At 35.9% G+C, this 10,953-nt stretch overlaps 1 protein-coding gene across 9 annotated transcripts in view; it reads right to left on the bottom strand.

Moving 5' to 3' along the window:
* Nucleotides 1-314: 314 nt before the first annotated feature.
* FAM184A (family with sequence similarity 184 member A) overlaps nucleotides 315-10,953 on the bottom strand; it is an 81,552-nt gene continuing 70,913 nt past the window's right edge. The window contains exons 15-17 of one of the 9 annotated variants that reach the window (XM_056344044.1): nucleotides 10,372-10,476; nucleotides 6,591-6,793; nucleotides 319-4,875 (exon numbers count right to left, since the gene is read on the bottom strand). In XM_056344044.1, the coding sequence (XP_056200019.1) occupies nucleotides 4,794-4,875; nucleotides 6,591-6,793; nucleotides 10,372-10,476 (390 nt within the window). In that variant the 3' untranslated portion in view covers nucleotides 319-4,793. Of the gene's footprint in view, nucleotides 4,876-6,590; nucleotides 6,794-10,371; nucleotides 10,477-10,953 lie in introns of those variants that run through there. The other 8 variants (XM_056344042.1, XM_056344046.1, XM_056344045.1 and 5 more) reach the window with 8 other exon arrangements.

The raw sequence follows: 10,953 nt of genomic DNA, 5'->3' as shown, positions 1-10,953 counted from the left end.
GGCAATTTTATAAACTCATCCTTAGGGCTATGCAGGACTCCAGAGTGGATCAGTAGTTCACCTACGAGGTGAACGAGGTCTGTCCCACCACCTAGGAACTTGCAGTGCAATTTGTACGGTCAACAAAGCTTGAGTCATCTAATTGTGTATGTGCTTCAGAATGATAAATATTTTTCCCAATGATAAATATTAATGCAGTTCTGCAGTAAAAGAGCCCAACGTTAAGTCCCATAACAAGTTCTATTATGAACATGACGAAGGCATGACGAAGAGGAAAAGTTCTCATTCAGCTTGACTGCCTGGTTTTGTTACATGATCCCAGTACTATCCACAGGTACTTCCAATTACTGTAGCGTATCTAAAGAAATGGATGCTTATTTATGTGACCAAAATACTCTGCAAAGTAAGTTAGCTTTATAACTGCAAGCTGATTTCTGTAATTCATTGCACATGGAAATGAGTCATATTTCCGTTGAAAGATTTTGCCAGGGAATGTATACATAAGTAAAACTGATACGATGCCCAACATGCAAAAGTAGCTAAACAACAATATGACAAATTAGGGATTCGCCTTCATTACAGTAGAAGAAGGTTTAGTATTTGCCTATGACAAACAGTAACGGTACTGTATTGGACTGCATTGAACATGCCAGGAAAAAAGCACCACAGCACCTGTAAGGAAAGGAAGTTGTATCTTTCAAAGCTGATACATTTTTTGCAAACATTGCTGTAGCAAAAAATAAATCCAAGTCAAGCTAGGGTTCCTCACACACAAATTTAGGCATCTGAGGCACTTAAACTTGTTATTGCTCTACAGTTTTCATGCAATCGAGAGAGAAGTGGGCTGCTTCACCCTTGAAGGGGAGGCTGAAGATCGCTCTTTTCTTAAGTGATGTGACTCATTTCCCTTCTAAGGGACGTAAATAACAGCAAAGGAGGAAAACTAGGGGTTTAATTTTGTCAATTCAGAATTAGTGAAATTTACCTGTGGATAGCACTGGGACCATGTAACAAAATTCACATATAGCTTAAAATAAACCTTAAACAAGCAAGGGATTTCTCTGGCATCATGGTCAGGTCTGACTTCTAATATTATGAGTGAAGTTTCCTGATACTCATTACCAATTCCTTATGTCCTATAGTTTTTAAATAGAGTTCCAGAGTAAGACTAAAACTGGAAAAAAAGTGAATGGCCATTAGTCAAAAGGTAATATTGGGATTTTCTAGCTATGACTACTGGAATAGTGTATGTGTTAACAATTTACAGAAAAGAAAGGACCCCAGTTTTTTCCAGCTGCCACACCAGAAAGGCAAGTACTGCAACATCAGCTGTTGCTCAGAATCCCTCCAAGTTCAGTTACAGGAATGGAAGCATTTCCAACTCCCCAAGAGACTGCTGCTTTCAGTTTTGGAATGCAGCTCATCAAAGGAGGTCGTTTGTGGAGAGTTTTCTAATGTCAAGAAAGTTTAGGTCCAGAGACTACCTACATCAAGAGTGAAAAAATTATATTCTGCTTTAAGAATGAAAGCAAAGATTTTTGCAGCAATACATAAAACATTTAGGAAGAAAAGATGATAGTATAGCCTAAAACCAACAAAAACCCACACCCAAAATATTCTACATTCTTCAGTTTTAGCATACATATTCTTCGTCTTTAAAGTGATCAAAGATTACAAATCTAAGACATTTAATTCAAATGTGTACATGTTAAAGGGAGAACTACTCAAACCAGTTAGAAAATAAAGTTTTTTTCTTCAAAAATAACAGATCATTGGAAAAACAGAATTGAAAATTTATTTAGACTAAATTAGTATGTTAAAAATTCTATAATATTGACCCGTATAATTTATTGTCAGTACATCTCATAGGACGAATATTTTCCTTGGAGTCTCAGGTAAATAGAGTACACAGATGCTGAAGTAACTAAATAAAAATGCAGATGAGAGATGTCAATCTGATAAAGCTTTTTCTACATTGGCACCGATTGCAGCTTGGTTTTTACACATTTGGGGGTGGTTTCCCCCCAAAGTATACCTGCTGGGTACAACTCCTACTGCGGAGAAAGCGCCATGCAGTTCTGGGGACGCAGTTGTTCCTTGTGCTGTGAGATGGTATCAGATGGGTCAGCTAGAGCATGTTTCTGCTCACCTGGAAAATTCACTGGCATTCGAACTCTTCTCACAGAAGTAAATGGAGCAATCTAGACTGAAGGGCCGAATCTGGCCTTAAGACTGGTTATTATGATGACATACTGATGAGATGCAGGATTCTTCTGCATTTTGTCCCTGTTATCCAGTATAGCCTGTTACCTCCTCCTTCCATAGGAAAACATAGTAAGGATTGAAACATTACATTCTTTATTGTTTGCTCTTCGACCTTTTATTGTTCTTTCTGAATAAAACTAAAGGGTTGGGGGAATTAGTTACACTAAGTGCTGATAATGAGATCTAATGTGTCAAGAGTGCAGAGAGCCGTAAGATTTTTGTAGTTGTAAATTTGTAAATAATACTATGCAACTTCACGCTAATTCTGTACCTTCTCACTCAGAGTTGTCTGTTGAGCTAGGAAAGACTGCACATGTGTGAGCAGAGACGTTGCAGAACTCTTTGCACAACTGGACTCTAGCTTTTTCCAGAATAGCAGATACTGCAAAGATCAGGAACACAATGGCATTGTGATAATGCTAGTTTGTCTATTAATCCCAAATGCCAGATACTAACTTTTTTAAGGAATATGTCTTACAGAGTACTCAGTGCCATTTGGTAGAAAATAGTTTTTTTCCTAGTTTGTTCTGGTTGGTTTTGGGCTTTTTTTTGTATGGCTGTTTTTTGTTTTTAAGAGACTGATTTAGTAGTGGAATAGCTGTTCACTGTGGCAGACCTGGTAACCGAGTGCTTCTTAACTTCCTTCTCCCTTCTAAAAGACAAATGTCTACTAGCAAAAAACCAATGGACACACCTTTTACTGAAAAGGCAAAGTAAATGCAGATATTATGCTCTTTGGATTACTGTTTAGTTATTCCATATGTAAAAATGTACAACGGAAGCAGAGGATGGGAGAAAAAGGCTGAGCCCTTGCAAAGCATGCAAGAAAAAATACGCAACACTCACTTTAGAACATGATAACAAAATGAGCTAGTGTATTTTATTTTGGGTAACAGCCAAGAAATCTGACATTTTGCCCAATATGGCTTTCTTCTAAAATTAAAAAGTTGCATATACCTACAGTTGAGTCCACCAGCTACAGAAAATCTGCTGTGTACATCTTTAATCCATGGCAGCATCACAAGAATACAGCTTTCAGTGGAGTTTTCAAGCTGAATTATAAGATAGAAGTTTTAAAATGTTCATTTAGAAGATTTTGTATTGTTCATATGAAAACATACAAATTTTTCATTTATACATATGCTACATATAAAACTTGTAATTAGCAAGTATATTCATCTGGGTATTTACCTTTGTGCATATAGCGAAAAAAGGATGTAGTTAGGGCTTCAGATGAAATATTAAAGTTCAGGACCTTTGTATATGCTAACTAAAACCTTATTCAAATAACTCTTTAACATTTTTTTCCTGCTTTTAAAAGATAAGAGATTCAGCTTAAAAATACATTCATAAAACAAAGAGACAATTTTCTCCCTGAGACTACCGGTGTGAGTTACTTTGTGGTAATCTTTGAATGAAAAAATATAAAAAGGACAACAAGCTCTAGTTTTCTATATGCTGCAGCAAACTTCTCGAGCAACACTGGCATCAGAAAAGGTGTAGATGGAGAATTATGCTCACTGGCTGAAAAAACATTCTCAGGTATCGCTTTCAGAAGAAGAAAAAAATGTTAATGTAGACAAGGGAAGGTAATTAAGTTTTAATGAATGATCTGTATCTGTAGTATGTATAAATGGGAAAAAGTTGGGTGGTTGATGGTGTTTTTTTTCATTTCAGACATGAATTTTATCCAAAGCAGGACTATATGCTCAAAATGTAGATTATTGATTTATGTAGAGGTACTTGGTATAGTGTTCTAAATGTTTTGAACATTTGTTTTTGTTAATATTCATAAAAGAAATACATAACTTGTGGGAACAGTTTCTGCTTAAATCCCTTGATAAAATATTTGATTATAACTAGATGGCAAAGTCTCATGAGGAACAAGTAAGGAGTCAACCCCCCTCCCCAGTGAACAGCTCCTCATTTGTGGCTTTTTTCATCCTCTTGTCAAAAATCACTCTGCTCTGAAGGCTGGCAGCTACACCGGTTTTGATTGACTTCACCTTCTTCCTTTTAATTGTTAGAAAGAAAAGTTTTTAAACTACAAAGTAACATAAATAGAACTGGGATGCATTAAACATATCCTGGCCAAATTGGAGAGAAAGTGAAATATATATACTTTTTCTTTCTACAGTTTAAATTTTATTTATAGTAACCATGCAATTACGTTATTTTTGGAGGAGAAGCCTTATCTGAAATCAAAGAAAACACATTTATAGGAAAAAGGGGGAAAGCATTATGTTTGTTCTACCAAAATTTATTATGTAGTAATTACAAAGTTTAAAGATTCTTCCATTTTAAATAAAAATAATAATTATAATTACACACATTATATTAGTACCATGTCAAGTGATTCCAACAAATATAACATGAAATACAGTGCAGTTTCAAATCAGAGAGACAAATACTTTCTCATTCACAGTGTTTGACAAATTACAGGAAAGCTTGTTCACATGAGGGTTTACTTAAGGTCATGCTCCTATAAACAGTCCACATCACGCTGTGCCACAAAGACAAATCATCTCTCAGAACGTGAAGTATCGGGCAAACCATTCCTGGCGTTGTGGATCTGGTGAAGCCACTGGTGAAGCATCAGTCTGAGGAGGGCTAAATTCACAGAAAGAAAAAAAACACAACACAATTATCCCACAACTACACAAGAATGTGAGGAGGAAAAAAATTGCAGGGAATATTCAGTAAAGAACACACTGTTTTCTATGGACCAATTATTAGTGTAACTCAGGACATGATTTAATGTCTCCCTATAGAATCTGTGATCATCCACTCCATTGGAGAGCATCAGCAGCATGGACAAGTCAGTTCAGAAGCCACATTACAGGGTGGGCAAATAATATTTTGGAAAAGTTACTATAAAATTTCATAAACAGCTGTAGGTTTTCAGGAAGAATAAAAAGTTTTCTTGGAAAAGCGTGACTGTAGAAGGTCCTCTTTTAGCATCCTTTTCCTGTGGTAAAGTTAATTTTCAAAAATATGATGCCAGCATCATATTTGTAGACATGTGCTCACAAAGACTGGTTGGCAACTGAACAAAAATACACACTATTTTAATGACACCGATCACAAATATCACTTGCATTGTTGTTCATGCACACATTTAAAATATGCTAATATACTAGAAATAAAGAAACTGCTGCACTGCAAATAAGATTTGGTTCCCCCTTGAACACATAACATTCTCACAAAATGAGCAAGAGAGAATAATTTAAACTTATTTACACAATTAAGTCCCTTTATCAATTAAATTCAGTAATAAAATAATCCCTACTGTATTACCGCATAATACAGAGCACAAAACAATTTGGAATGGAAACTCCAGCATCACAGTTCATGAGTTCATGCACATGCGTGTTATAGGTATCTGAGCACACTCATGCACATCACATGCACAGGAAAAAAAAAAGCAAGATTACTTTTTTTAAAAAAGATTATTTTCTTGAAATAGATTGTTTTCCCTTATCTATTTTAGATTCTGTTATTTGTTTCCTTTTATAATTAGTAGTTGCTAGATACACGGTCTTTTGCATTAAGCTGAAAGAACGTAAACAACCAACTGTGGAACTGGTAATTATACATTGCTTTAAGTTGCCAACTTAGAAGTAAGAGATCAACACCTACTAAATACAGAGTACAGCAGCACTTCAGTGCATTTAATACGTAGGTGTAGAAAGCAAAAGATTAAAATCCTGCCTCTAAAATGCAATGGCATTGAAGTTATTCAATTCACTATATTATTTTGTGAAGTACTTGAGACTTCAGTGCTGGTTTTGATTACTGGAAGCTCAGCATTAAGGATCCAAGCATGCACATTTCCTGTTGCTGTAGTAAGGTTACTCCTATGAAACGATCTGATACAGGTGAGGAAAGGGGAAACACAAAACGTTCACGTAGCACAGAGAATAGTTTTCTTACATAAAAACCATTATCACATAATACTGAATAAAAGAAATTCTGTGCTAGTATCAATTCCTAAATGACAATCAGTAAATAACACAAACATTTTAAACAATTGTTCATATATGTAAACAATTGGAAGCACATGAATTCTGTTAAAGTATCTAAAGAGGTTTTGAAAGTTCAAGACACGAAGAAGTGAGAGAATACTTCACATTTCAACAAGGTCTACAATAAAAAGGAATACTATAAAGAGGTTACAAATATAATGTAAAAATTAAGAATGGCACAAGAGTACTTGTACCTGTGAAAGGTTCATAAAGCAAGTGGGATTCAGCTCAGTAGGAATGCAAAATTTTCCTGAGTTAAGAGAAAAAAAAAAAAAAAAAGATTGGTGAGGCAGTGCTCACCTCAAAAACGTCTTGGGCTCTTTGGGTGGCACTGGCTGTGGTAGTGGTTTGCTGCTGTTGAACTCAATATCGTGGATGGGTGAGTTAGGAATGGGGTCCAGGCGGTTGGGATGTCCATTGCCCACCACTCCGCTAGATTCCAGAGCACTTAGATTGGGGACACTCACAAACCTGTTTGTGGATTTATCGTTCTTCTTCTTTTGCTGCATTAAAAATAACAAATGTAAGGAAGGCTTCTTGCACCAGGACAGATGAGGACATTTGCAAATTTAAAAGTTTTATTGATGGCTGGTTTGGGTGGGTTTTTTTGAAGGAGAGCAACTGGGACATTTTTTACTATTGTAGTTTTATTATTTGCTTTGACCAGACCTGAACACCACAAATTTTCACAGAAAAATCAAATTTCTGATCAAGATGATTATGTTAATAAGACTTAGTTCAATAATCAATGAGTATATTATGAGAACTTCCAATACAGCATTTTGCTCTGTTTAAGACATTGGAGGTAGGAAATTTTCCACAAAACTGTCATTTAGACTGTTAAACCTTTCATGTTTGCTTAAATCTTTTTTTGATATCACTGAATGTCAAATGTAATTACAGCAAATTTCAATGATGAAAAAGTATCTCTCCAATAGGTTTCACCCCCTCACCGAGGCACATTTTGGTAACTGGAACATGCAACCCAGAAAAGCAGCTACATTTCTTTTAAAGCAATTACAGCCTCATAGTTAGTAAGCATTATAGCAGTACTGCTAAGGATGAAAAGATTATTGTGTAGGAGTTCAGTTTCTTTCATAAGGAAAGGCCAAGCTTTTAATGCTAATACAGCTACTGTTTCTAGACACCAGAGGGCACAACGGAACATTTTTCTTAGATAATCTCTATACTCCTACTGATAGTATTTCAAGGCACTCAAAAGTACTGAATAATTTTATTTTTATATCAGTATTATGCTCTCCATAACACATAACACAAAGAAATCTGTACTTATTCTCTCTGCTTTCCTAGATACTTTAATGTAGAAGGATGCTTCAAATAATTTTACAGCTTTTAAAAAGTAGTTGTGAGCCAGGATGCCAATGTGTATTTTCTGATTTCTATCAAATATTCCATGTTCAAAATAAAACATTAATATCTTAAAAGCCTTATTTCAAAAAACAGGATTTTAAAATTTCTGGATTAATTTATTCCCGTGAATTATGTATTATTTGAATATATAATAAATACTTTGATTCAATTACACACATGCAACCCTAACAAAGCAGCTAGGAGAAAAACCCTTTAAGGTCTTGGGAACTACACAAATTTGAACTAAATAAGGTGAAAGACAAGTGGATTCTCATGTTGTTTCTATATATTTTCCCGCAGAATTCCACTTGAAACACAAGAGCTGCTCTATTCAAGGGTGGGCATGAGTTAAAACCGAGACAGACAAGAGTCCTGTTGTTTATTTGGACTCTTCTGTTTAGCTCCCTGCTAGCTTTGATTCCAGTGCCTGACCTCTCTAGGGTAGGGCGATGCAAATGCTACTAGTTGTAGCCCCACTGGTGGATGTGTTTGTCAAAATACAATCAAAACCCCTCAAAAATTTAACAGAAAACTATAATAGGAAAAAGTATCTTTTAAGCATCACAATGAAAGATCATTAGCAAAGGATTAAACTAAGGTTGTCCCATACACTTTACTACTTCTGTAGTAGCTGAAGAAGTAAGAAATAACATTAGGGTAGGAAAAATAGTTTGGTCAAAGTAATCAGCTGTATGTAAAATACCACTGCAAGGTAATAAACACTGTAATTAAAATGGTGTGTTAAACACCCTGTAGTTAAATCATAGTTTCATAGGTGGCTCATTTCTGGAAAATGTATATTATCCACATAAGTGCTTAGAAGAATACTACAATTTATATCTTCTTGTCTATAAAACAATCTATACTTCTGAAGCAGTCAAATCTGGAGAGACAAAATTTTGTGTATCGTTTCCATGAAATTCATGCAAAGTATTAAGAAACTTCAGATGTAACAATGTAATACTAAACAGATCCATTGCATAAATTACGAGAAGCTGTAATACATACTGCAATGGCTGTAATTTTGCATTAATATGCAAAGCCTCTAGTAACTCATAAATTCTGTCTTTTTATTACAAAAAAAAAAAAAAAAAAAAGGAGAATGAGATTTTCAGTTTCTTTACAATTCATTCTCCAATAACACTGTACGTGCTTTGACAAAATAAAGTAACATAGCCCACAACTCATGACATGAGAGATCAAAATGTTCTGGCATACAAGACAGTTTAAAAAGTCTAAACAGTTTTAAGTGATAGATGCATATTATAAAAATATATGAATTATCACTATGGAAATCTGATGTTGAAGGACTTTTCCCAAACATTTCAGATTTCACACGAAACACAAGCTATATACACTCGATGGTTACATTTCACATCTTTATAAACAAGTTGTTCAGACAAGCTTCCAAAATTTTCAAACAACTTTTGTCACATAAAACCCAAGCATTCAAATTGTGTCTGGCAGTCCCAGTATTGTCTCTACTGGGCCTGAACTAAGTTCTTTTATGCAGTTATGCATAACATTTAGGCATCTTTTATATGATAAGCTTGTGAGAGCTGCCTGGGCTCCTGAAAAACAGCAGAATGTTGACAATTTGTAGCAGAGTTTGTGCAGAAGTGGGAAATATGCTAATCTGATGTGGAACTACAGTAAGGTTTAGCTAAAAACACAGCCTGATCTCAAATAATGGAGCCAGACCTCCTCGTAAACAACGGAGCCTGAACCTTGATCACTGAAGCTCTCGGGCATCTGAGCTGCTCAGGTTGTGCCCCTTGGGTTACCCTTTGCTTCAGAACCTTCCTGAGTTCTGCCTCTACAGCTGGGACAAATCTCTTCCCTTTCCATGCAGATGAAATAACCTATGGCTTATCACAAGGAGGAAGCAAATGCCAGAGGACTCAGTCTTACACCTGAAGTGGTGAAAAGAAATGGAATTAAGGTACCCTACTGCAGTCTACTCATGTTCCTCGTGAAGAATGCTGCTTCCTTATGAAGTGACAGGGAGGCTACTACGCCTGCTTGTACAGTAGCTGCTGTACACTGGCTGCTATTCAGCCAGATGGAGAGATCTGGAAAAGGCTGCTGCTGAAGTATTTTCACTCGTATAGGTGGTGACAATGACTTAGAAGGCCAGAGACTGACTTCTGCCTCCTGCTCCCCCAGTCTGTACCTGGTTTGTCACTCCACTTCTCCAGTATTACTGTCTGCCTCCATTCAGACTCATTCCATACCTTTCTCATACTCCTCCTCTTCCCCTTTTTACCCTTATTCCCTTCCTTGAGTGTCCCCTCTTCCTCTATCTTTCTAATGCTCTTCCATCCTGGGCACCACCTGAAAAACGAAATTACCTTTGCACTTTCCAAAATAACCAAGAAAAATTATGAAACTAAAACTGGTTACAGGTGTCACTGTTCCCTATCATGTGCTACAGTCCTGCCCTCTGTGGGAAGGAACTGTGTTTTATGTCATACATGTCTAGCAAACTACAGCAACAGTATCATACGGTGGATCTCTCAACAACACAAAGGAAACAAATGTACACAAAAATAAGCAGGGACAAATGGAAAACTATGTTTCTTGTTTCAAATGTGTCTTTTTAGAGTGATATATGTGTACATACAGACGCACACACACACACATTTCTTCTTTTTACTATATCCTAAGTTTAGATTTCCTTCACTTTAGCAATGAAGTCCATGGAACATACCTTCACCAATGGATTAATAACACCAACATTAGGGCTTGCATTAAACATTTTGTTGTAGTTAGTCTCCCTGTTAACTAGCTCCAGCTGATAGAACTTTTTGTCCTCCTAAAAAGAAGAACAAATAGAAACCTCTTTTTATGCATTTTCGATCAGTTAGTGGCCAAATCTGCCTATAAAATGATGTCAAATAAATTTATATTTAAGTTTTAAAAGAAACTGGTAAATTCTTAAAGTTGCATTTAATATTTAATGTTGTATATATTATTATATATAATACGTTAAATCATTTCTATTTATGCAGTTTTATTGCAGTTTTATGCTTCTGAGAGTGAGCGTAGCCCTAATGGATTATGCACTGGGAAAGACTCAGTATGGTTAACCTCTGATCTCTGATTAATTTGAATTTCCTCATTCCTTCTTGCTTCTGAATCAGGATCTAATCAAGACTAATCTGAGTCAGAGTATTGTGCTCTGAATTTGGGAAGCTCAGTGGATCAGGAAATTGGTCTTAGAAACCTTATAGAAGACATTGTGCCTTACACAGCTGGCTTATTCCAGGGCTGGAGAAAGGAGACATTTGAT

The sequence above is a fragment of the Falco biarmicus genome, chromosome 6 (assembly GCF_023638135.1).
Source record: "Falco biarmicus isolate bFalBia1 chromosome 6, bFalBia1.pri, whole genome shotgun sequence".
In the NCBI taxonomy this organism is placed as follows: Eukaryota; Metazoa; Chordata; class Aves; order Falconiformes; family Falconidae; genus Falco; species Falco biarmicus.
Note: the sequence above shows the minus strand (reverse complement) of the source record. Positions and strands in the feature narration are given on the sequence as shown.